The sequence below is a fragment of the Amia ocellicauda genome, chromosome 19, assembly GCF_036373705.1.
Source record: "Amia ocellicauda isolate fAmiCal2 chromosome 19, fAmiCal2.hap1, whole genome shotgun sequence".
Lineage (NCBI taxonomy): Eukaryota > Metazoa > Chordata > Actinopteri > Amiiformes > Amiidae > Amia > Amia ocellicauda.
The window spans coordinates 26,584,253-26,605,906 of NC_089868.1; the positions used below are offsets into that span (position 1 = coordinate 26,584,253).

General features: G+C 54.2%; 2 protein-coding genes across 6 annotated transcripts; one reads left to right on the forward strand and one right to left on the reverse strand.

The window, feature by feature from the left end:
* Positions 1-415: 415 nt before the first annotated feature.
* edem3 (ER degradation enhancer, mannosidase alpha-like 3) lies at positions 416-9,778 on the reverse strand. 4 transcript variants are annotated; one of them, XM_066691993.1, is made up of 21 exons: positions 8,625-9,778; positions 8,457-8,502; positions 8,269-8,369; positions 8,036-8,075; positions 7,787-7,899; positions 7,550-7,703; positions 7,281-7,415; positions 7,021-7,126; positions 5,751-5,848; positions 5,454-5,579; positions 5,115-5,198; positions 4,953-5,036; positions 4,718-4,842; positions 4,391-4,562; positions 4,108-4,265; positions 3,817-3,964; positions 3,325-3,516; positions 3,063-3,228; positions 2,777-2,962; positions 2,313-2,360; positions 416-1,807 (listed from the first exon to the last, which is right to left on the reverse strand). In XM_066691993.1, the coding sequence occupies exons 1-21, from the start codon at positions 8,738-8,740 to the stop codon at positions 1,506-1,508; spliced, it is 2,700 nt and encodes an 899-aa protein (XP_066548090.1). In that variant the 5' UTR covers positions 8,741-9,778; the 3' UTR covers positions 416-1,505. The 4 variants fall into 4 exon arrangements, with proteins under 4 accessions (XP_066548090.1, XP_066548091.1, XP_066548092.1 ...); XM_066691995.1 differs by lacking the exon at positions 2,313-2,360 and adding an exon at positions 2,143-2,233 and having other exon boundaries at positions 1,679-1,807; XM_066691994.1 differs by lacking the exon at positions 2,313-2,360.
* A 1,492-nt stretch (positions 9,779-11,270) lies between these two features.
* Positions 11,271-19,390, forward strand: npl (N-acetylneuraminate pyruvate lyase (dihydrodipicolinate synthase)). Of its 2 annotated transcripts, XM_066692044.1 has the most exons (13): positions 11,273-11,372; positions 12,987-13,448; positions 14,732-14,835; positions 15,073-15,146; positions 15,431-15,518; positions 15,612-15,669; positions 15,830-15,905; positions 16,051-16,143; positions 16,310-16,455; positions 16,606-16,652; positions 17,990-18,074; positions 18,318-18,357; positions 18,449-19,390. In XM_066692044.1, the coding sequence occupies exons 2-13, from the start codon at positions 13,209-13,211 to the stop codon at positions 18,592-18,594; spliced, it is 1,197 nt and encodes a 398-aa protein (XP_066548141.1). In that variant the 5' UTR covers positions 11,273-11,372; positions 12,987-13,208; the 3' UTR covers positions 18,595-19,390. The 2 variants fall into 2 exon arrangements, with proteins under 2 accessions (XP_066548142.1, XP_066548141.1); XM_066692045.1 differs by lacking the exon at positions 12,987-13,448 and having other exon boundaries at positions 11,271-11,372.
* The last annotated feature ends 2,264 nt before the right edge of the window (positions 19,391-21,654 follow it).

The following is a 21,654-nucleotide window of genomic DNA, read 5'->3' on the forward strand; positions in this document are numbered from 1 at the left end:
CCTCTGCTGGGCTCCAGCTCAGCGGCCCCTGCCTGGATTATTGAGATGGATGGAGGGGTGCTGAGCACAGTGAGGGGTGTAAGACAGGGATTCCCAAACCGGTGCTGGGGACCCCCCTGTTCCAACTGAGCTCTTAATTACATAACTGAGCCTTATATTGCATGCATAGTTGAATTAAGCAATTAAGATCTCAGTTGGAACAAAACCCAGCAGGACAGGGGGTCCCCAGGACCGGTTTGGGAGTCTCGGGTGTAAGATACGCTGCCGCTCAGAACATGAGACCCACTGCCCACTCTGGGGCAGAGAGGGGCCGCATGAAACTTGTCAGCCATGTACCCGGTCCCAATCACACAGTTTAACCCAGTGTGTGAGACTCACTCCCTCTTATCACAGTTAAGACACAGCTCTTCATGTATTAAGGAATGATTCTTTATTATAATTAATAACAATAATTACACAATCTTGGATTTTCCTATCAGTACAGTTCTGTGTTGGGCTCCTCTGCCCGTCCCCCATTGAAGTGGGGTGCCACCACCCTCCTCTGGCAGGAAGCGGAACTGCAGGGCGCCGGGCAGAGGGCTCGGTGTGGCATCACTGTCAGTCACGGGCACCGGTCCGCCCGGGCTGAAAACATAGCCCAGACTGGCTGACCCAAACAGACCCGACTCGTCCAGGACCTTCTGTGGCTCCAGTTTTTCACGGACGGAGAAAACAGCGCAGGTTTGAATGGGAAGTGCAGGACCCCTAAGACCCCAGTGTCTGTGTGTGAGTGAGTGAGTGTCTCTCTCTCTCTGTCTGTGCGTCTCTGTGAGTGTGTGGGTCTCTGTGTGTCTCTCTCTCTGTCTGTCTGTGTGTGTGTGTCTGTGCGTCTCTGTGAGTGTCTCTCTCTGTCTGTGTGTGTCTCTGTGTGAGTGTCCGTCTCTGTGTGAGTGTGTGTGTCTCTCTCTCTGTCTGTCTGTGTGAGTCTCTGTGAGTGTGTGTGTCTCTGTGTGAGTGTGTGTGAGAGTGTCTGTGTGTGTGTGTGTGTGTGTGTGCGCATCTCTGTCCATCTCTGTGTCTGTGCGTCTCTCTCTCATCGGGGGTCTGGGCCCCAGTGAGGGGTAGTTCAGGGTGTAGCAGTCTGTTCCGTCCTGCCGCAGGGCTTTAGTGTCCCGTGCGTCACCGGGGGCCAGAGCAGCAGACAGACCCGCCCCGGGCAGCGGGCTACAGTAACGATGATTAGCTCCATTGATTAGACGAGATCAATTCCGTGGCCGAGGCACGGACTGTAATCCCCCAAGGAAAAGATGAAGAACCGAGAGAGAAAGAAAGAGTGAAAGAAAGGTGGAGTCCGGAGTGCAGGGGGGCGATCGTGCAGGGGGGCGATCGTGCGGGGGTGCGAGGGGGAGCGTCTCCCCACGTTGGTCCTCCCGCGGCTCTCCCCCCCGGCGGAGCGTTTGAGTCAGTCCGCGGCGCCGGTGGGCTGGGACGGGTCGTACCACGCGTGTCCGGGGAGGAGGCGCCGCTCAGAGCTCGTCCTTCTCCATCTGCTGGAACGCCTCCAGGTCCTCCTTCCAGTCGGCCAGCAGGGGGTCCATCGATTGGCCGCTGGAATCCCCGCCCGCCTCTGCGTCTGACTCCGCCCCCAGCTCCGCCTCCCCTGTGTCCAGCACCCCGCCCTCCTGGCCAGGCCCCGCCCTGCTCAGCACCACGTCCGGCTCCTCTGCGCCGGCGGCCGGGTGGGCGGTGGGTGTGGCGACAGGAGGGGAGACGCTCTCCTGGGCAGCGCAGTCGCCCTCCTCTTCCTCAACGCACTCGGACTCCCCGCCTGACAGACGAGAGCGGGTTTCAGGGTTAAAGTCTTCAGCTACATCAGCCTGAAACACTCACACACCCAGTGAGACACGGAGGGTTGTGTGTGTGCGTCTGTGTGTGTGTGTGTGCGCGCAAGTGTGTCTGCGTGTGTGTGTGCACGTGCCCGCGTGTGTGTGTATGTGTGTGCGTGTGCGCGCGTCTCTGTGTGCGTGCGCGTGTGTGCGTGTGCATGTGCATGTGCGTGTGTCTGTGTGTGCGTGTCTCATCACATTGCTGTCACAGCAGTATTACAGTCCAGCAGAGTCACGGCTCCACACTCTGAAATTAGGGAATTTCACACAAACTGACCAATCGCTTCACAGCCTCACAGACTGGGCTCCCAGGCCGCACCGGACTGGGCCTGGACCGACGACACAAGGCTGCTCTGCACCGGACTGGACTACTCTACGTCACACAAAGGATGGAGGGAGAGAGGGAGTGACGTAGGAGGAGGAGGAGAGAAGGAGGGAGGTACTTACTGCTCTCCAGGATGTAGCTGGGCAGAGTTTTATCTTTAAATATGGAGGCTGCCGTCACCCCGAGAGCACAGGGGAGAGAGGGACACACAGTTACACAGCGGAGAGAAGAGAGAGGAGGAGGAGGAGGAGGAGGTGGTGTGGGGCAAGATGTCAGTACTCTCTCTCATTCATTTCACCCGCCATCCCCCCCTCCATCTCACTCTCATCCAATCACTCCATCTGTCTGTAACCCATCCCTCCATCCCTCTCTCTCTCTCTCTAACCCCTATCCCTCCCTCTCTCTCACCCCCATCCCTCTATCACTCTCACCCCTGTCCCTCCATCCCTCTCTCTAACCCCTGTCCCTCTATCCCTCTCTCTCTCTCTCTCTCTCTAACCCATCCCTCCATCCCTCTCTCTCTCTAACCCGTCCCTCCATCCCTCTCTCTCTCTAACCCGTCCCTCCATCCCTCTCTGTCTCTCACCTCGGTCCCTCGCTCTGTCGCTCAGCAGCACCTCCACTTCTTGATACTCCCTCAGAGCCTCCAGTACGATGGTGCCCTCCTTGTGGAAGAGGAAGAGGAGGGGGATGGTGATGTCATCCGTGCTCCGCCCATCACCCGCCATCTGGAACAGCGGGGCCGTGTCACTGCTGCTGCCCTCCTTGTCATCTGCCAATGAGAACGCAGGGGGGGAAACGTTACAGCCAATGGGCTCGCAGGCAGAGACACGGGCCCTCTGCTCTCTGCCCTCTTCCTCCTGCTCTCTCACCGATGACGATGCCCCCGATGGCCCCGGCTCTCTGCAGGTTCCTGGCCTTTTCTGCGAACATGCAGCTCCCCCTCTGCAGCAGCGCCACCCGGCCGGCCACCAGCGCGGCGTTGCTGAGCTCCGTACAGCCGCTGTAGGGCTCTGCAATCAGCACCGAGCCCCGCACCTGCGCCGTGGAGAGGGGGGGATGTTAAGTACAGAGTGAGAGAGAGAGAGAGAGACAGAGAGAGAGAGAGACACAGACACAGTTCCCTGTTCTCACCCCCATGCTGCTCTTGGACAGGTCCAGGCCGAACTGCGCCGGACCGGCGGTCAGCACCACTCTCCCGAAGAAGGGGTGCGAGACGATCTGCACGGCGCGGGGGGGCAGCTGCTCCTTCTGCTGCTGGCTGGACAGCTCGATCATCTCCTGCATGAAGCGCAGCCCGTCCTCCGCATCCACCGCGCTCTGCGCCTGCCGATGGGAACACCTGTCCGTCAATACTGTGCCCGGTGTGTTACCCATGTGCCAGGCATGTTCCATGTGTGTTCCATGAGCCAGGCGTGTTACCCATGTCTTACCCGTGTTACAGCAGTGATCCCCATTTGGCATGCATGTTCCCTGTGTCTTACCCATGTGGCAGGCATGTTCCCCGTGTCTTACCCATGTGCCAGCCGTGTTCCCCATGTCTTACCCATGTGGCAGGCGTGTTCCCTGTGTGGCAGGTGTGTTACCCGTGTGGCAGATGTGTTCCCCATGTGCCAGGCGTGTTACCTGTGTGGCGTGCTGCACCAGCTGCACTCGGCCGTCCTTCAGGTGGATGAGGCTGACTCCCATGCGCCGCAGCAGCTCCAGGTGCTCCGGGTTACTTGCCATGAAGTCCCGCGCACGCAGCGGGGGGCGGCCCGGGGACCCCCCATCACTGAGAGAGGAGAGAGAGAGAGAGAGAGCGTTAGACAACGGGCTCCTCACAGTCCTGCGCCCTCCCCCTCCCACAGCCTCGCTCCAGCACCCTTCTCCTCCCCGCTCCTAGTCAGTCCCTCCCCCAGTCTTCCCCAAACTCACCCCCGGGGGGCGGGGCGCGGGCAGCTCTTATCCACGGAGGTCCTGATTGGCTCCCGGATGGAGCGCGGGAAGGCAGGGTCAGGGAACAGCAGCTGGGTGTTGGGACAGGACCAGTCAAAGTTTGAATCGTCCAGGTCCGAGACGGCAGCTTCCCCCGACTGAGAGAGAGAGAATTGAGCGGTTAGTAGCCCGCCTGTAGCTGTTTGCGGTGGAACGGGAGGGACAAAGTGACAGAAGGACAGACCACGTGTGTGGGAGGGACAGACGGAGGGAGGGACAGTACCGTGGTGTTGACCGCCCGTGTGGGGGAGCGGTTGGTGGTGGACAGGGACAGGGGCAGTAGATGGGCCTCGGTGGTGAAGATGTAGTCCTCCACGTCGAAGGGCAGGTCCTCGGGGTCGGCAAACAGCAGGAACAGGTACTTGAACATCTCCGCCAGGAAGAACGAGTCCATGCTGGGGGAGGAGAGGGACAGGAGCGGGTATATGTCCAGCAACGTCCCATCTGACTCACACACACACACACACACACACACACACACACACACACACACACACACACACACTTCTCTCCCTCCCAGTCCCTGGTCCTCCCTCTCTCCCTCTCTCACCGGTCCTCGTGGCTGCCGGTCCGGACGTCCTTCATGGCAGCGAAGCCGCAGGGCACACGGGCGTACCGGTTCAGGTTGTCCAGCACAGAGCGGCCCACCTCCAGGTAGTACGGGTCACCTGTGGCCTGGACACACAGAGGGGGAGGGGTCGGTCAATGCCTGGTCCACCCCCGTGTCAGCTCATGAGTTTGAAATTCGGAGAGTGAGACACAGAGACACACAGGCGCTGTCTGACCTTGTACAGGAAGTAGGTGCTCTCTGCAAACTCAGGCCGGAGAGGGTGCTGGGCCCAGTGGACACGGAAATCGGTGGTGAACGCCTGAGACAGGGATGGAGAGGGAGGTCAGTACTCTGCTACGAGTGGACAGACGCACACGGCACACGGAACACAACGTACCTCGGGCAGAAAGTTGTGCTTCTTGGTCACCTGGTACAGCATCTCATGCGTCTCTATGGCTGGGCGGATGTCACCCTTCAACACCTGAGAGAGAGGGAGGGAGAGTATTGTGTTTGTAGTGAGTGAGTAGTATATAGAGCAGTCCGAGTAGAGTCAGGTGTCCAATGCAGGAGCGGTCCCAGTGTCCAGTGACTGACTGAACTGGGTACACCTGTCCATCGAGTGTCTAAAGTCTGAATGACCAGTGAGTGACCGGTGTCCAGTAGCGGAGTGTCTGAGTGACCAGTGCCCGAGTGTCCAGTGTCTGAGTGTCCGCCCAGGGCCCGTGGGAAGCGGTACCTGCAGGCCGGGGAAGAAGGCCAGCAGCGAGTCCATCCAGGTGCGCGCCGTCAGCAGGGGCTTGTGGATGTGGACGTCCAGCAGCAGGGGGGGCTGGCTGATGTACTTCATGATGGAGGCGTAGTGCTGAGAGAGGGGGAGGGACACGGTGACAACACGATCACAGCGAGAGAGCGGGGGAGGGGGTCCACATGACGGCCAGAAGGAACAATGAGCTCATGAGAGAGAGAGAGAGAGAGAAGAGGGAGGGTGAGGAAGAGAGTGATGGAGCACGGGAGGGGGAGGGCGATGACTCACAATGTTGAACCGCTCCAGGAAGCGCTCGTCCCCCAGCAGGATGTAGGCCTTCAGCAGGTACTCGTAGTACGAGTCAATCCCGGCGCCAACACCGCTGTCTGCACACACAGCACAGAGTCAGTACACAGTACAAACACACACCCAGCACAGAGTCAGCATACAGACACACACACAGCACAGTCAGTACAAACAAAAACACACACAGCAGAGCACAGAGTCAGTACACACACACACAGCAGAGCACAGAGTCAGTACACACACACACACAGCAGAGCACAGAGTCAGTACACACACACACACAGCAGAGCACAGAGTCAGTACACACACACACACACACTGCAGAGCACAGGGTCAGTACACACACACACCCAGCACAGTCAGTACAAACAAAAACACACACAGCAGAACACAGAGTCAGTACAAAGTACAAACACACACCCAGCACAGTCAGCACACACACACACAGCAGAGCACAGAGTCAGTACAAACAAAAACACACATGCACACACAGCACAGTCAGTACACAGTACAAACACACACACAGTACAGAGTCAGTACACACACACACACACACACACACACACACACACACACAGCAGAGCACAGAGTCAGAACACAGAGTCAGAACACACACACGCATAGCACAGTCAGTACACAGTACAAACACACACCCAGCACAGCACAAACACACCCAGCACAGAGTCAGTACAAACAAAAACACACATGCACACAGCACAGTCAGTACACAGTACAAACACACACACAGTACAGTCAGTACACACACACACACACACAGCAGAGCACAGAGTCAGAACACACACACACACACGCATAGCACTGTCAGTACACAGTACAAACACACACACAGTACAGAGTCAGTACACACACACACACACACACACACACACAGCAGAGCACAGTCAGAACACACACACGCATAGCACAGTCAGTACACAGTACAAACACACACCCAGCACAAACACACCCAGCACAGAGTCAGTACAAACAAAAACACACATGCACACACAGCAGTCAGTACACAGTACAAACACACACACAGTACAGAGTCAGTACACACACACACACACGCATAGCACAGTCAGTACACAGTACAAACACACACCCAGCACAGAGTCAGTACAAACAAAAACACACATGCACACACAGCACAGAGTCAGTACACAGTACAAATACACACACAGCACAGAGTCAGTACAAACAAAAACACACATGCACACACAGCACAGAGTCAGTGCACACACAGCCTCACCCCTGCGGACCCACTCTCCTGAGTGGATGTTGATTGTCGTTCCCACCAGGTTGCTGTTTCTCTGCCGCTTCTCCCACAGGAAGTCCAGGGCCCGGCGGGCGTGATCCTGCAGCCCGGCAACAACCAAGACTCAGCCACCCATCCATCCACTACCACCCACCGGACATCCCCGACCGGTCCTCTGTCCCCTGTTCTTTGGTCTCCCCACTGTCCACCCCATCCCTCCCTCCCTCCCTCCCCCCATCTCCGTCCGTCCTCACCTCGAAGACGGGCTCCCCGGTGTAGCGGCTCAGGGCAGCGAACTCCAGGATGATGGTCCCGGCGCAGGCAGTGCAGGTGTCCGTCTCCGTGCCTGTCCGTGTCTCAGGACCCCGCACGCCGTGGCGCAGGTTCACCTGCAGGGGAGCAGAGACTGCATCACAGGCTGTAGTGTGGTGTGATGTCACTTCAGGGCAGGGGGGACTATTGTTGGGAGGGGAGGGAGGGAGGGCAGTATGGGGCGTGTGTGCTCTGTGTCAGGGGTAGTTACCCGGGGGTAGGGCAGCCCGCTGGACGTGTTGAAGGCGGGCAGCAGCCGCAGACCCAGATCCCTGGCCATGCCCAGCAGCTCGTCCCCGTACCAGCCCATGTGCTGCCCCCCCTCCTTCAGCATCACTGCCATCGCGTGGCCCCCCAGCAGACCCCTGAAAGAGAGAGAGTCAGTACCGGACAGACAGCTGAGGCTCAGTAACGCAGCCTCGACTCCCACTCAGACGCCCCCGCTCACCCCAGGACTCGGATGTTGGTTTCGAACACGGACACCACGATGTCGTTGTCCAGACGCACGTCCCTCAGCACCTTCTGCACGGCCTCCTCGAACTCCAGCGGCTTGTTCAGCAACTGGGGACAGACAGAAAGAGAGAGAGAGAGAGAGAGAGAGGTTCATACAACACACAGAGAGAGAAAGAGGGGGTTCTTACAGCGCACACACACACACAGAAAGGAGTTAGCAGCCCCCCCACCCCACCACACTCACCGCCAGAGTGTCCAGAGTGTCGATGAGCGTCAGAGAGAACCTGCAACACAGGGAGGCAGGGAGAGCGTCACTGCTGCACTGTGTCCGTCTGTCTGTCAGTCAGTCAGTCTGTCTGTATCACCAGGCAGGCAGCCAGTGGGCGCCAGTATCGGTCCACCCATCCCGTTCAATTCCACAACAAGCTCGATTGGCAATTGTTTACACAGGTGTCGCCTCGTGTGTCAGTGACTCACTTCCCCAGTGCGTCGTCCACGTCCCCCCGGCTGGGCTCCAGCCCCCGCACCCGCCCTCGACATGTCAGGGGCATCAGCTCATCGGCGGGGTACGCATGCTCCTGAGGGAGGAGGGAGACAGACGATATGCGAGTAGGAGAGCGTGCGACTGTGCGTGTGCGTGTGCGTGTCCCAGGTCAGAGACTCACCATGTAGCTCTGGAAGGCGTGGTCAAACATCTCCACCACCTGATTCCTGAGGACAGAGAGACCGAGGGTGAGAGTCTGTCTTTCTGGGTCTTCGTTCTTCTCTTCCTACATCCCACCCTATCCATCCCTCCCTTTGACACTACATCCTCCATTGCTCTCCCTCCTCACCTCAGCTGGTGTCTCTCCTCTCTCGTCATGGCAGCCCCCGGCCGGCAGCGGGCCCCCAGGAGCAGCAGCAGCAGCAGGGCGGCGCTGCCAGGGCAGGGGCCCCTCACAGTCACCATGGCCAGAGCCCCGTCTGTCTGTCTGTCCCTCCCTCACCCTGTCTCGGTCAGTTAAGAGTGCATCACACACACACTAACACTAACACACTATATACTGTTTACTAATATGACGTGCCTTCACTTACAGTAACGTGATGCGGTGTTGGCAGCAGACCGGGTCTCTACACACACACTACTCAACTTCTCAGAAGTAGTAATCATTTACAATAAACTGCTACTTTTCCTTTGAACTGTACATACAAAATAATAAACAAAAGGCCCTACATGTATGTAAACACAAATATAAACTTGGATTTAGCTCGTCTGTCAGGCTTTGCTTTGCTTTGCGTGCCCTTTGCTCGGGGGTCTGGGGGTCTGCAGTCACACACGCCCCCCCCCGGCGCCACGCCCTCCTGCCTCCTGCCACGGGCGGCGCGCACCGTGCGTGATGACGACAGAGGATCAATCACCCCGACCCTCGCTGACACCCAGCCCGGCCGATCCCTATTAATCCGCTGTCAGCCGCCCCCCCCCCGAGACAGACTGAGTCTCTGCCAGCCGGTCTTTCCCTAGAGCCCCCAGTCCCTGCAGAGGTGAGGGACTAACGGTTCAACCTGCTCGCAGAAGTGGCACTTTTAATTGCAATTAAGCAAATAAACACAGACACGCCAACAGACTCAGACAAAGAGTCTCTCTCTCACTCCATGTCTGTCTGTCTGCGGGATAAAGCAGCTCTTCTCCGGATCCACACGCCTGGTCCAGGGGCTGCTGCCGGGCTGGGCTGCTGCCCCTCGGCTGGGCTGTCACAGGGCAGCGCGGCGGATCTGCTCGCAGCAGCTGTTACACCGTCAGCCCGCACACGCACGGCGGCCGCCGCTGTCGCCTCCCCGGCTCGCACACTCCCTGCCTCCGCGGCGCTGTGCCGGCCTCGGCCCTGGGTGCTGTCCGCTCCCTGCGCGCTTCACTGCGAGGTCCCCGGCTGCCCCTCGGCTCTCTCTCTCAGGCCGCCTGCCATCTTCCCTGCGATGATGCTGGACTCCGGACACTCAGCATCCGCATCCGGGTTCGGCTCCTCCGCCGCCGCTCATTGGCTCCCGCCCACCGCGCTGCTCCCGGGACGCCATTGGGCGGCGCTGCTGTCAGTCACCGGTGCCGGATGAGAGGAGCCCGGAGAGTCAACAGGAGACACATGTTTGCTTTATTACACAAATATTTATTTCGTTTTCTGTTGGTGACGTTGTCTGCTGTGACACAGTTTCAACACGGAGCTTTTAGAAAAGTTACATGACAAAGTTTTTAATTTTAGAGGAGTCTAAAAATATTTTAAAATATTTCAGTTTTTATTATTTTAAAAAATCAATATAAAGTCGTGCATGACGAAGTCACACTGGAGAGTAAAATATCCTGTGTCCTGAGCAGACACTCGGCCCAACCCAGACCTGAGAAAAGAAGAAATTGTGGGAAAGTGATCAAATGTGTTGTGTATATTTAGTGCATAGATAAGGTAAAGTGATGGAATACAGTATGAATTATGTCTGATTTAAATATATATATATAATATCATGATCATCATCAGCCTATATCGATCCACTGCTGGAAGTTCCTCAAGTATCCTTGCTTCGATCTACAGCTTGTAAAGTGTGTGATTTCATCTTCCCGTCTGTGTTATGTGGTCATCTGTGTTTTTTATCATGTCTTGGGATCCATTCAATTCCTTTGTCTGTCTTTGATCTGTTGTCCTTGCACATGTGCCATTTCACATTTTCACTCTTTCAGTATTTCATATTCTTGTTATTCTCCAATCATTTCCTTTTCTGTCTCTTCTTGCAGTGTTCGAATTGAGGGGGTCTGGGGGGAGACACATTTGAACTTGGGGGTCCCATGCTAGTTCATTGAATAAAATTAGATTTTTTTGTTGTTGAAATGAATGCCCTGACAGAGGCGACTTTTTCCTCTTCTCGTAATGTTAATCAATGTTCCAGATTAAAGTTTGTTTCCTCAGTGAAGTTCTTAAAAACTCTTAAGAAAACGTTCAGTTCGTCACTGATTGAGGATTGTTGTTACACTTGAGTTACTATAACTATCCAGTTGTTCACCTTTGTGCTGAGCAGCAGGTCGTTTGTAATGCAGCTGGTATTGTTTAGTGAAGGTGATGAGGTGATGTTGCCGCTGTCTCTGAGAGAGTGTGTACACCACTGCCTGGAGGTGTATGTTTTCATGCAAAACAGAAGATGTTTTGTTTAATGATGTTCAACAGAGTTTTTGCAATAAGTGACCAGGTTTCACAGTCATAAGTGAGCAGCCACATCCCGATTCCCAAGTCCAAAGTCTTGCACACCTGAAGTTGTTTATTCAAGGAAACAGAAGAGCAAACACACAGACCGAAACTTGTTATGGATCCAGCCAGCTAAGACACTCACAATTATACACCCTGACACCCTCACACACACTCACACACACACAGTTATGGCTCTAGGCGAGACAGAGGGTGGAAACTACACTACCCAGAAGGCTCTTCGCCCATGTCATGTGTGTTTTGCTGCACATGACTGAGATTGTGTCAGCAAGAAAGTGCATGAGCTTAAAAGACCCCACAGAGCACGAAACAGACGCGACAGATCCGCGGCTGCAGAGAAGCGCCTCACTCTCAAAGGTACAGTAGACCCCGTTACACACTCAGACAATACTACAGTAATAACATGAGTAACAATGAATCAATCACAGCGGGTTTGTTTAATGTGTGTTTAATCATGGGGGCGATGCAGTGGGAACACTTACCCGTTACTTACTGACTGCTACTAATGAGCTGTAGTCATGCCCATTATACAGCAATAATAACGAATCATTATTGTTTGTAATGTAACACTAAGGAGCTACCCTTGTGTTTTTGCTGACAGTTGCAAACTCGTGTTCTATCACAGCAAGTTCTTCAATATGTCTATTGCGAGTCTCCCTCATAGATGATTCAATTAAACAATTCAGTATCACACGTCACAGTCCCACCGCAGAGCAAACGGCACAGATATCACTGTGAGCGTCTGGGCGGGCGTCCACAGTCCAAAGAGCAGCCCCGGCCGGCTCGTCCTGAAACGGGAAGCAGAGTGCACAAGGTCGGCCGCCACAATTCCGCTTCTGTTTTCCACATTTGTCTTTTTGGCTGATGTGCACAATACGGGTGAGACGGGATACTGACAGAGAGGAAGAGAAGACAGGCAGGAGTGTATAATTACTAGTTACTGCTCCCCCTGTATCCGAGCGCTGGACCTGTGTGTGTCAGCGCTTTGCCAACACTGTGAGACCCAGTTATGCCAGGGAAGGTTTTGGTTATTTAAGCCCACTTCATCCTACATGCTTTTGTAGGGATAGGTTACTGTGTGTCTCCTAAACATCCCTGCAGTGTCTGTGTTACAAAGTGCTCTAGGTGCTGACCTTACTCCCCCATGAGCACCAGAACTACACACACACACACACACACACACACAGTGAGAATAACGAGTTGGAACTTTATTATTATTATTATTATTATTATTATTATTATTATTATTATTATTATTATTATGAGTTTTGGCTAAAGCAACAACCACAAAACATGTTGTCTTCCCAATTACACTGTTACTATATTTGACCAAATGCACAGGTCCCTGTTTTATGTCCATGACATCAGTCTATATATCACTCATGTACCATGGAGAAAAGTGTTGAATGACTTGAGGGTGGGGTGCCAGTGTGTACACTTTGCCCTGCAGTCAGAGGAACTGTGCGTACATGTGTATTATTAATTAATAATAAAAATACATGTCTGTAAACACCCTGTCGGCTCTCTTCCATCGTCCTGCATGTTCTGTCTTGCACTGAACTGAAACATGTTTGAATTTGAGAGAGTGTGTGTGCTGGGAGGCAGGTGATACCATTATTTTAGCAGTAGTTTACCACCCCCCACTGCACCAAGTACCCCATACAGTACTACCCCTTATGCTCCTGCTCCATTTTCAGTCAGCCCATGTTGTACAGTTGCAGTTTGTCTCCCCCAAAACGCACACAAGTGCAACTAATAGCTGCTGAAGGACAAAAGAAGGGAGAGAGAGAGCAGAAAAGAGAGCATTTCTAGGACCGTACCTCTTCCACTGCTTCAGCTAGAAAGAGAGGAGCAGAGAAATGGAGAGCACGCAGGGGACAGGGTGTTCCCTTTGTAGAACTGTGGCTTTATGACGTCACTGAATGTGTTTTTAGTGCTTTGACAAAGTAGCAATTTTTGTCTTCCCGTCAGGAGAGCCATCTTTAATTTAAGGACGGGGAAGGAAGGTGTTTTATTTACTGACTGGATTCATTCGTCATTGAAAAACAAACAAACAACAACGTCCGACTGCGCGTCTCGCAGCCCCTCGAATCTCCCGCCCCTCTGTGCGCCGTGACGCCCGCGGCTGGGTCTCGGCGACGTCAATCAGTCACGCATGTGCCGCTGACCAATCCGCAGCCCGCAAGCTGACCGATGTGCCCGGGGGGCGGGCCGAGCCGGAGACTGACGGCCGGGAGATGCCGAGCGCCTGCCATCCGGTTCGCCGTTGACTCGCAGAAACAGAAAGCGGTTGGGACGGAGGACACCGCAGACCCGCACGGCCGCCCGGGAGCACGCCCATGGCCGGGAGACCTCTTGTGGGAAACAGAACAAACCCGCCCGCCGCCCGGACCGCTCCGCTCGACCCGCAGGACAGCCGGTCCGTCCGCCGCAGTGAGTCGGGCTGCCGTGTCGGTGTGGGGGCTGCGGTCCCAGCCGCTCACTTCCCTGTGTCTCTGTGCGTCCTCCTCCTGGCGGCGGATCCGTCTCCTGTTTGACACGCTTTATTTCCGTCCTTCTCCCCCTGTCTCTGCACAGAGATGACAGGGCCGGGTGGAGGGATGAGCGAGAAGCGGCTTTATTAATAATAATAAGATTAATATGGAGATGTGTCTCCGAACGAAAATATCAAAGAAGACTGAGATCACTGTGTGTGTGTGTGTGTGTGTGTGTTTGTGTGTATATACAGCGATCAGCCATAACATTATGACCACCTGCCTAATATTGTGTAGGTCCCCCTTTTGCCGCCAAAACAGCCCTGACCCGTCGAGGCATGGACTCCACTAGACCTCTGAAGGTGTGCTGTGGTATCTGGCACCAAGACGTCAGCAGCAGATCCTTTAAGTCCTGTAAGTTGCGAGGTGGGGCCTCCATGGGTCGGACTCGTTTGTCCAGCACATCCCACAGATGCTCGATTGGATTAAGATCTGGGGAATTTGGAGGCCAAGTCAACACCTTGAACTCGTGATTCATCAGACCAGACCACCTTCTTCCATTGCTCCGTGGTCCAGTTCTGATGCTCACGTGCCCATTGTAGGCGCTTTCGGGAGTGGACAGGGGTCAGCATGGGCACCCTGACTGGTCTGTGGCTACGCAGCCCCATACGCAACAAACTGCGACGCACTGTGTGTTCTGACACCTTTCTACCAGAACCAGCATTCACTTTTTCAGCAATTTGAGCTACAGTAGCTCGTCTGCTGGATCGGACCACACGGGCCAGCCTCCGCTCCCCACGTGCATCAATGAGCCTTGGCCGCCCATGACCCTGTCGCCGGTTCACTGCTTTTCCTTCCTTTTCCTTTTCCTTGGACACTTTTGATAGGTACTGACCACTGCAGACCGGGAACACCCCACAAGAGCTGCAGTTTTGGAGATGCTCTGACCCAGTCGTCTAGCCATCACAGTTTGGCCCTTGTCAAAGTCTCTCAGATCCTTACGCTGCCCATTTTTCCTGCTTCTACCACATCAACTTTGAGGACAAAATGTTCACTTGCTGCTTAATATATCCCACCCACTGACAGGTGCCATGATAACCAGATTATCAGTGTCATTCACTTCACCTGTCAGTGCTCATAATGTTATGGCTGATCGGTGTATATTTATATATAATGTTTGTCACAATGCGCTGTGGGGTTAATATAATCTTATATTGATATTATAATGTATCCTCCCTGCAGGTTCCACTGACCCCCCGCACTCCTGACTCAGAGATGGCTGCCCCCCCACAGAGGAAGCTTGCAGGCCTGATGGCTGCCACCTTCACCCCCCTGAGCGCCCAGGGGTAAGACTACACCCCCACAGGCAGCCCTGTCTCACCCTCTCTCACTAACCGACTGTCTGACTGCCTCTAGTCCACTTTCAAATTCATTCAGACTTTATTGGCATGATGAGCATGACACGCACAGGGCAGCAGTATATTTTAGAGCTTAACATGTATTCACTATTATTTATGTTATTAACATGATATGAATTATTGTATGTAGTGCTCAGGGCGCTCACCCTTCTTCCCGTCTGTCAGGGAGATCAACCTGGCTGTGATTGAGCCATACATCGAATACCTGGTGGAGAAACAGGGCGTTCGGAGCGTGTTCGGTAAGAGCTGCCTGTCTGTCAGTGTGTCGAGGAACTTGTAAACAACAGTATCTGACGTTCTCGTATTCTCTGTATGAGCTGCTCGGCGGAGCACAGCCATCCCTTACTTTTTGTTCGGTTTTATTTGACAAAATTACAGAGCACAGAAGTGGCTGCTCCCTCGCTCTTCCTCCCTCCTTTCCTCTCTTCCGTCCCTTTGCTGTCACTGCCGCTCGTTTTCTTCTGACTTTTTGTTTCGTTGGATGAATGGAGTCTTTTATCAAAACTCTGTTCCTCTGTCTCAGTGAACGGGACGACCGGTGAGAGCTTGTCCCTCAGTGTGGAGGAGAGGAAGAAGCTGGCGGAGGAGTGGTGCCAGCGAGGCAAGGGCAAGTGAGTGTGTGTGAGTGTTTCTGTGTGTGTGTGAGAGAGTGAGCGTGAGCGCCCGTCTCTGTGTGTGTGTTGACTTGTCTGTGCTGTCCCCAGGCTGGATCAGGTGATTGTCCATGTGGGGTGTCTGAGTCTGAAGGAGTCGCAGGAGCTGGTGAGTAACTCTGACCTCCTGAGCACAGAGCAGCATAGAGCAGTATAGTACATCACAGCACAGTATAGTATAAAGTCTGTTACAATGCATTATGGGAGACCGTAACCCATAGCAGTCCGGTTCGGTCTAGTCCAGTGACCGCGCTGCCCTCCCCCCACAGGCCCAACACGCAGCGGACACGGGGGCTGATGGGATAGCAGTCATCTCCCCCTGCTTCTTCAAGCCTGTGGAGAAAGGTGCGTCCGTCTGTGTCTGTTTGCTTCTCTGTCAGTCTGTGTTACTCACGCTTGCTCTCGCTCTCTCTTGCTCTCGCTCTCTCTCGCTCTCTTGCTCTCGCTCTCGCTCTCTCGCTCACTCTCACTCTCTCGCTCTCTCTCTCAGACTCACTGAGGCAGTTCCTCCAGCAGGTGGCGGCGGTGGCCCCTCAGCTGCCCTTCTACTACTACCACATCCCCGGGCTGACCGGAGTGCACCGTGAGTGATCAGTACTGCCGAGTCACAGGACCGATAGCTGACCGATTACGCCACACATTGATCCACCAAGTATCTCCTTGTACCACTTCATCATAGAGCAATAACCGTCTCTCTCTCTCTCATCCCCGCTCCTGCTGCCCATCGCCCTTCACTCCTCCTCCCCCAGTCAAGGCAATGGACATCCTGCAGGACATAGAGGAGTCCATCCCCTCCTTCCAGGGGTTAAAGTTCAGCGGCAGTGACCTCATGGACTTCGGCCAGTGTGTCCACCACAGCCCCCCCCACTGGCCCATGCTGTATGGGATGGATGAGGTGCGCTGCCCCCTCCTCCAACCTGTCACGCACTCCCCGACTCTCTTGCACACTCCCCGACTCTCTGACGCACTCGCTGGCACCTGACAGTGCGTGCTGCCGAGCGCAGTGCAGACTCTAACACAGTTGTGCGTCTCTCCCGTTCCTTAGCAACTGCTGGCGGCGCTGGTGATGGGGGCGCACGGCGCAGTGGGCAGGTCAGTCGCGTGTCGGCCCTCGAACCCGGCACCTGCCGTCTCCTATTCCCCGCTTCACAGGAGTCCCTACACTGAACCCTGTGTCCCATGTCCTTTTCTCCCTCTCTCTCTCTGCCCGTGTGTGACCTGATTGTGCCCTCGAGGAAGTGCCTCTCTGTGTCCAGCTCTGCTGTCTCGGTGACCACAGCGCCGCTCCTCTCTGTGTCCACCTCTCCTGTCTCTCGGTGACCACACTGTCCTCTCTGTGTCCACCTCTCCTGTCTCTCAGTGACCACACTGTCCTCTCTGTGTCCACCTCTCCTGTCTCTCGGTGACCACACTGTCCTCTCTGTGTCCACCTCTCCTGTCTCTCAGTGACCACAGCGCTGCTCCTCTCTGTGTCCACCTCTACTGTCTCTCAGTGACCACACTGTCCTCTCTGTGTCCACCTCTCTCTCCTGTCTCTCAGTGACCGCAGCACCGCTCCTCTCTGGATGGGGATGAGCAGTGGGTAGCGGCCCAGTTCGGCCCTGCATGCAAGATTGGGGGTGTTTCTCTGCACCTGTAGGATGTTCTTGCAGAACTCTGCAGTCAGGGTCTCTGTTGGGTGTTTGTCCCATGTTGTGTAGTCCTGCTCACTGAGTGGAGCCCATATCTCACTGCCGTACAGCGCAATGGGCTGAATGACACTGTCCAAGTTCTGGGTCCAGATTCTAATAGGGATGTTTATTTTATGCAGTCTTCTTTTGATGGCATAGAAAGCTCTTTGGGCTTCTCTCTCAGTGCCTTCACTGCCAGCTCCAGGTCATCTGCGTAGAGCAGGAATTTGATCTCCTCATCTTATAGGGTGAGGCCAGGGACTGCAGACTGCTCCAACACTGCCAACTCATCGATCTAGATGTTGACAGTGTTGGACTCAGACTGCAGCCCTGTCTCACCCCGCGCCACTGAGTGAAGAACTCTGTCCTTTTGCAGCCAATCCTTATTCTGCACATGTTTTCTGTGTGCACTGATTTTATTATTCATAAACTTGACCCCCTACACCACTTTGAAGTCGTCTATAATATAGTCCTTCATGCCAAAGGAAACAAACACTTTTTTGAAGTCAATGAAACGGGCAAATATTTGTCCTTTGCTTTTTTGTTTTACATGTGTGTCTATGAGGGTGTGTACGGTGTAATATGATCAGTAGTGTGGTGTTTTGGGAGGAAGCTAATCTGACTCTTACTCGGGACACTGTGCTCATGTCTCTCTCTCTCTCCGTTTGTCTCTCTGTGTGACCTGACTGTGCCCCCTCCCTCTCTCTCTCTCTCTCTCTCTCTCTCTCTCTCCCTCTCTCTCTCTCTGTCTCCCTGCAGCACCTATAACTATATGGGCTGTGTAGTGAACAGGTTGCTGGCGGCCTTCGAGAGGGGAGACTACATGCAGGCCAGAAACATCCAGGTACCCTCACCACCCCGCCCCCATCTCTCTCCCTCTCCCTCTCTCTTTCCTGTCTTTTTGTTGTCCTCCTTCTCGGGAGTTGTTGCAGGTGTTGTAGTAATCCAGTATCCAGGTCTCCCACAATTCAGCTCATTGTTTTATTGAAGAAGCTCAAAAGTCAGGAGATAATCTTAGTACCTGTTGCTCCTTCTCTCTCTCTCTCTCTCTCTCTCTCTCTCTCTGACGTATTCTTTCGTTCTTCAGTTTCAGACTCAGGAGGTCATCTCCTACGCGGTGAAGCAGGGTGAGTGACACAGTGAGTGTGCAGTGTGAGGGACTGCAGCAAGTGCGTAGTGCCTGCCCCTCTTGATGCGGCGAGTGTGTTGTCTCCACAGGCTTCGACATGGCGGTGAACAAGCAGCTGATGTGCGAGGTGTCCAGGCTGCCTCTGGGCCCCCCCCGCCTGCCCCTGCAGCAGTGCCCCCCCGAGCGCGCTCAGAGCATCGCCCGCAGGCTGCATGAGGTCCTGGGAGGGGACTGAGGGGTGGCGGGGTGGGACCTATTACCCCCATCCCAGCAAAGAGCTCCTGTGACTGCCCTAGTACACTGACACACACACACACTGGCTCGCTCACACTGACTCTTACACACACACACACACACCTCACCTCACCTCACCTCACTGTAGAGCACACGTGTGTCTGTGTGTACCTAAGCGATCTTGCACACAGAAACCGTGTGTGTTAGGAGTAGTTTACACCTTATATTCTTTTTTTTTTTTTACTCAATTTCCTAGTGATCGTCGTATCGATTCTGACGCCGCGGCCCTGTAACACTCGGCATGATGCTGGAATAAACATGTTCATGACTATGATGCTCCGAGTGCATGTCTGTCCCGGGCCTGGTCCACGACACGTGTCTGTGTTCGTCTCTCTCTCTCTCTCTCCTTGTCCATCGTGACGCTGCACAGTGTGTCACAACACAATGACTGAACCGGTCACAGCTGGACGAAGGTTTACACAAGTCTTAATGTAATATTGAATATGTAGATCTCTATATACATAATACATAATATTTTTTAATAATTGTAATAGAATCTTCAATGCGTATATGAAGTTGAGCTTCAGGGAGATGTTTTGTAAGCACCTTTTAATATTTTATAACCATTTGAGAACTGAACATATCCCTCCTTCCTTCCTAAACGATGTTGTTGTTGGTGCTGTCGGCCAAGCTGCTGCTTGCACTGCCGATCGCCTCCCCGTTTCTACAACGCGCCAGACCTGAGGCCTGTATAGGGAGAGATGCATTTAAATAAACACTTTGCTTTTGATTCTGAACATGTCTGTGTCTGTTGTGTAATGTGTGGATGTGTGTGTGTGCTAACTGACTCGTCTGCAGTTGTTATTGTGATGATGATGAGTAGGATACATTTCTGTGCAGACGCTCTTAGCCAAGGCGATCTTACAGGATACAAGAGCGAAACTGGAGTGCAATAATACAGTGCATGATTACAGCTCAGGCATCATACAATTACACAGACTTGCAGGTCCAAAGACAACCGTTACCAAATGGGAAGAGCCACTCGTCTGAAAACATGTACCAAAGCTGCCCAATAGGGGCCCTGCTGGGAGGGGAGTGCCTGTGCAGCGTCTCCTCCTCACCGCAGCAGCCTCACATTTCTTCTGTCTCTGCCGTGAGTCACACAAATCTTTTGATTGACTCTGAGCTCTCTTTCCTCTCTGAGGGGGTGGGTTTTGTGCAGTAGTTTCCTTGCACATAGAGCTGGCTTTGGCTCCTCTGCAGAGATCTACTGTGTGAATGACCTCGTTGTACCATCTCTTCAGTGATTCTCGAGTGTGTGCTGGAGCTCAGCGGCTGCTGTCTCCACAAATTCTTGGATCCACAGGAGAGTGTCTCGCAGAGACTCGATCCGTGCATCGAAAGCTCCATTCTCAACTTCGATGCATAGATATCAAGGTCAAATCCATGACGTCGACACATCGATACCGATCTCGCCCCGGAGGTGGATGCAGATTCGGGATCTGTTGTGAGGAGCTGGGAGGAGAAATTAAGGATTTAAGCTCCTTTTTGGATAACTTTTTATAGGGGCCATCTACATTAACATCTTCTCATCTTAGAGGTGAAGGGGATGCAGAACCCCTCCAGGACGTCCGCAGGTGACTGCGGAGGCAGAGGGTCAGCACACTCATCTGCCAGTTCCACCAGAGTGTCTCCACAGATGAAGCAAGGATGTCCGTCCGGCGCATGTTCTATCTCGGGGGGTATCCCAGCTAAAGAGCAATTGGATTCGCTCCCCTCTATGCAGTCTCTCCCCGAGATAGGCGAAGCACAAGCTCACACGGAGCAGAGGTCTCTCAAACCCACGCAATTGGTGGTGTTCTTGGGATTGCGGTTCGACTCCGTAGCGATACTTGAGCCACTGAAGTCTTGCCTCATGCAATGCAGAAAAGGCTCGACTCTCCGGCTACATTACTTTCAAAAACTGTTGGGACTGTTGGCAGCCGCCTTGAAAATCCTTCCCCTTGGACTCGTGACAATGTCTCCGCTAAATCGGTGGGAAAACGCCTACGGGCTGCACCCAGCAAGACACAGACACTGCCGACTGACCGTGACCCCAGCGTGCAGTAAGGCACTGGATTGGTGGCAGAATAACAGCAGTTTACGCCTCGGATCTCCGATTGGCTGCCCTCACCGGAGGAAAGTCATCACGACAGAAGCCTCCAACTCCAGCTGGGGCGCAGTCTGGAATGGGATCGGGGTACAGAGGAGGTGGAGTGGTCTCTGATAATCCTCCCACGTCAATGCACAGGAGCTGCAAGCTGTGTCACTGGTGCTGCCCCACTTCCAGCACGTCCTTTCGAACAAGCATGTCTCAGTTTGTACACACCGCACGACAGTGGTGGCTTACATCATCCACCAGATGGGGTATGTGCACTGCATCATGCAGCGTGCAAACTTCTCCTGTGGGCCTGGGACACTCTCTGATCAATCAGGGCAATACACCTGCCAGGTGTGTCCAACACAGCGGTGGACCTCCTCTCTCAGGGAGGACCGGATAGCTTGGAATGGAGATTTAATCCTCAAGTAGAAGAGTAGATCTGGGAGACGCTGGGATGAGCTCGAGTCGACCTCTTTGATACTCAGGTAACGACTCAGTGCCCCTGTGCTGAAAGCAGGAGGGGTCCCCTGGTGTAGATGCCTTGCTCACCGGTGGCCTCAGGAATTGCAATACGCCTTCCCCCCACTGCCACGTTCTCCTGATCGCCCCCCAGTGGTCGAGACAGTTATGGTTCGCCACTCCACCTGTGCAAAGACTAGCTGAGTCAAGCGGACGGACTCCTGTGGCACCCCAACCCAGCACAGCTGCAGTTGTGGTGGGACCGTGTTCCCTGTGAAGCCGTCCATCAAGGTTCTGGGGATCACGATCGACAGGACCAACACGGGCACCCGGAGCTGGGAGGAGGCCTTATCCAAGGTCCAAAGGAAGATCAACGGCTGGAGCACAAGGACCTTGACGATGGCTGGTAAGGTGCTGGTCGTAAAGGCCATCCTCTTCCCGATACTCCTCTACGTAGGAATG

What these genes read in the sequence shown, in the direction of transcription:
- npl (XM_066692044.1), top strand. Translation starts at nt 13,209, where the DNA reads ATGTGCCCGGGGGGCGGGCCGAGCCGGAGACTGACGGCCGGGAGATGC. An exon ending in CGGGCTGACCGGAGTGCACC is followed by an intron (nt 16,144 to 16,309) that starts GTGAGTGATCAG and finishes CTCCTCCCCCAG; the next exon opens with TCAAGGCAATGGACATCCTG. An exon ending in CTCCTACGCGGTGAAGCAGG is followed by an intron (nt 18,358 to 18,448) that starts GTGAGTGACACA and finishes TTGTCTCCACAG; the next exon opens with GCTTCGACATGGCGGTGAAC.
- edem3 (XM_066691993.1), bottom strand. Translation starts at nt 8,740, where the DNA reads ATGGTGACTGTGAGGGGCCCCTGCCCTGGCAGCGCCGCCCTGCTGCTG. An exon ending in ACACTCTGGACACTCTGGCG is followed by an intron (nt 7,900 to 8,035) that starts GTGAGTGTGGTG and finishes GTCTGTCCCCAG; the next exon opens with TTGCTGAACAAGCCGCTGGA. An exon ending in CACGGGCGGTCAACACCACG is followed by an intron (nt 4,266 to 4,390) that starts GTACTGTCCCTC and finishes TCTCTCTCTCAG; the next exon opens with TCGGGGGAAGCTGCCGTCTC.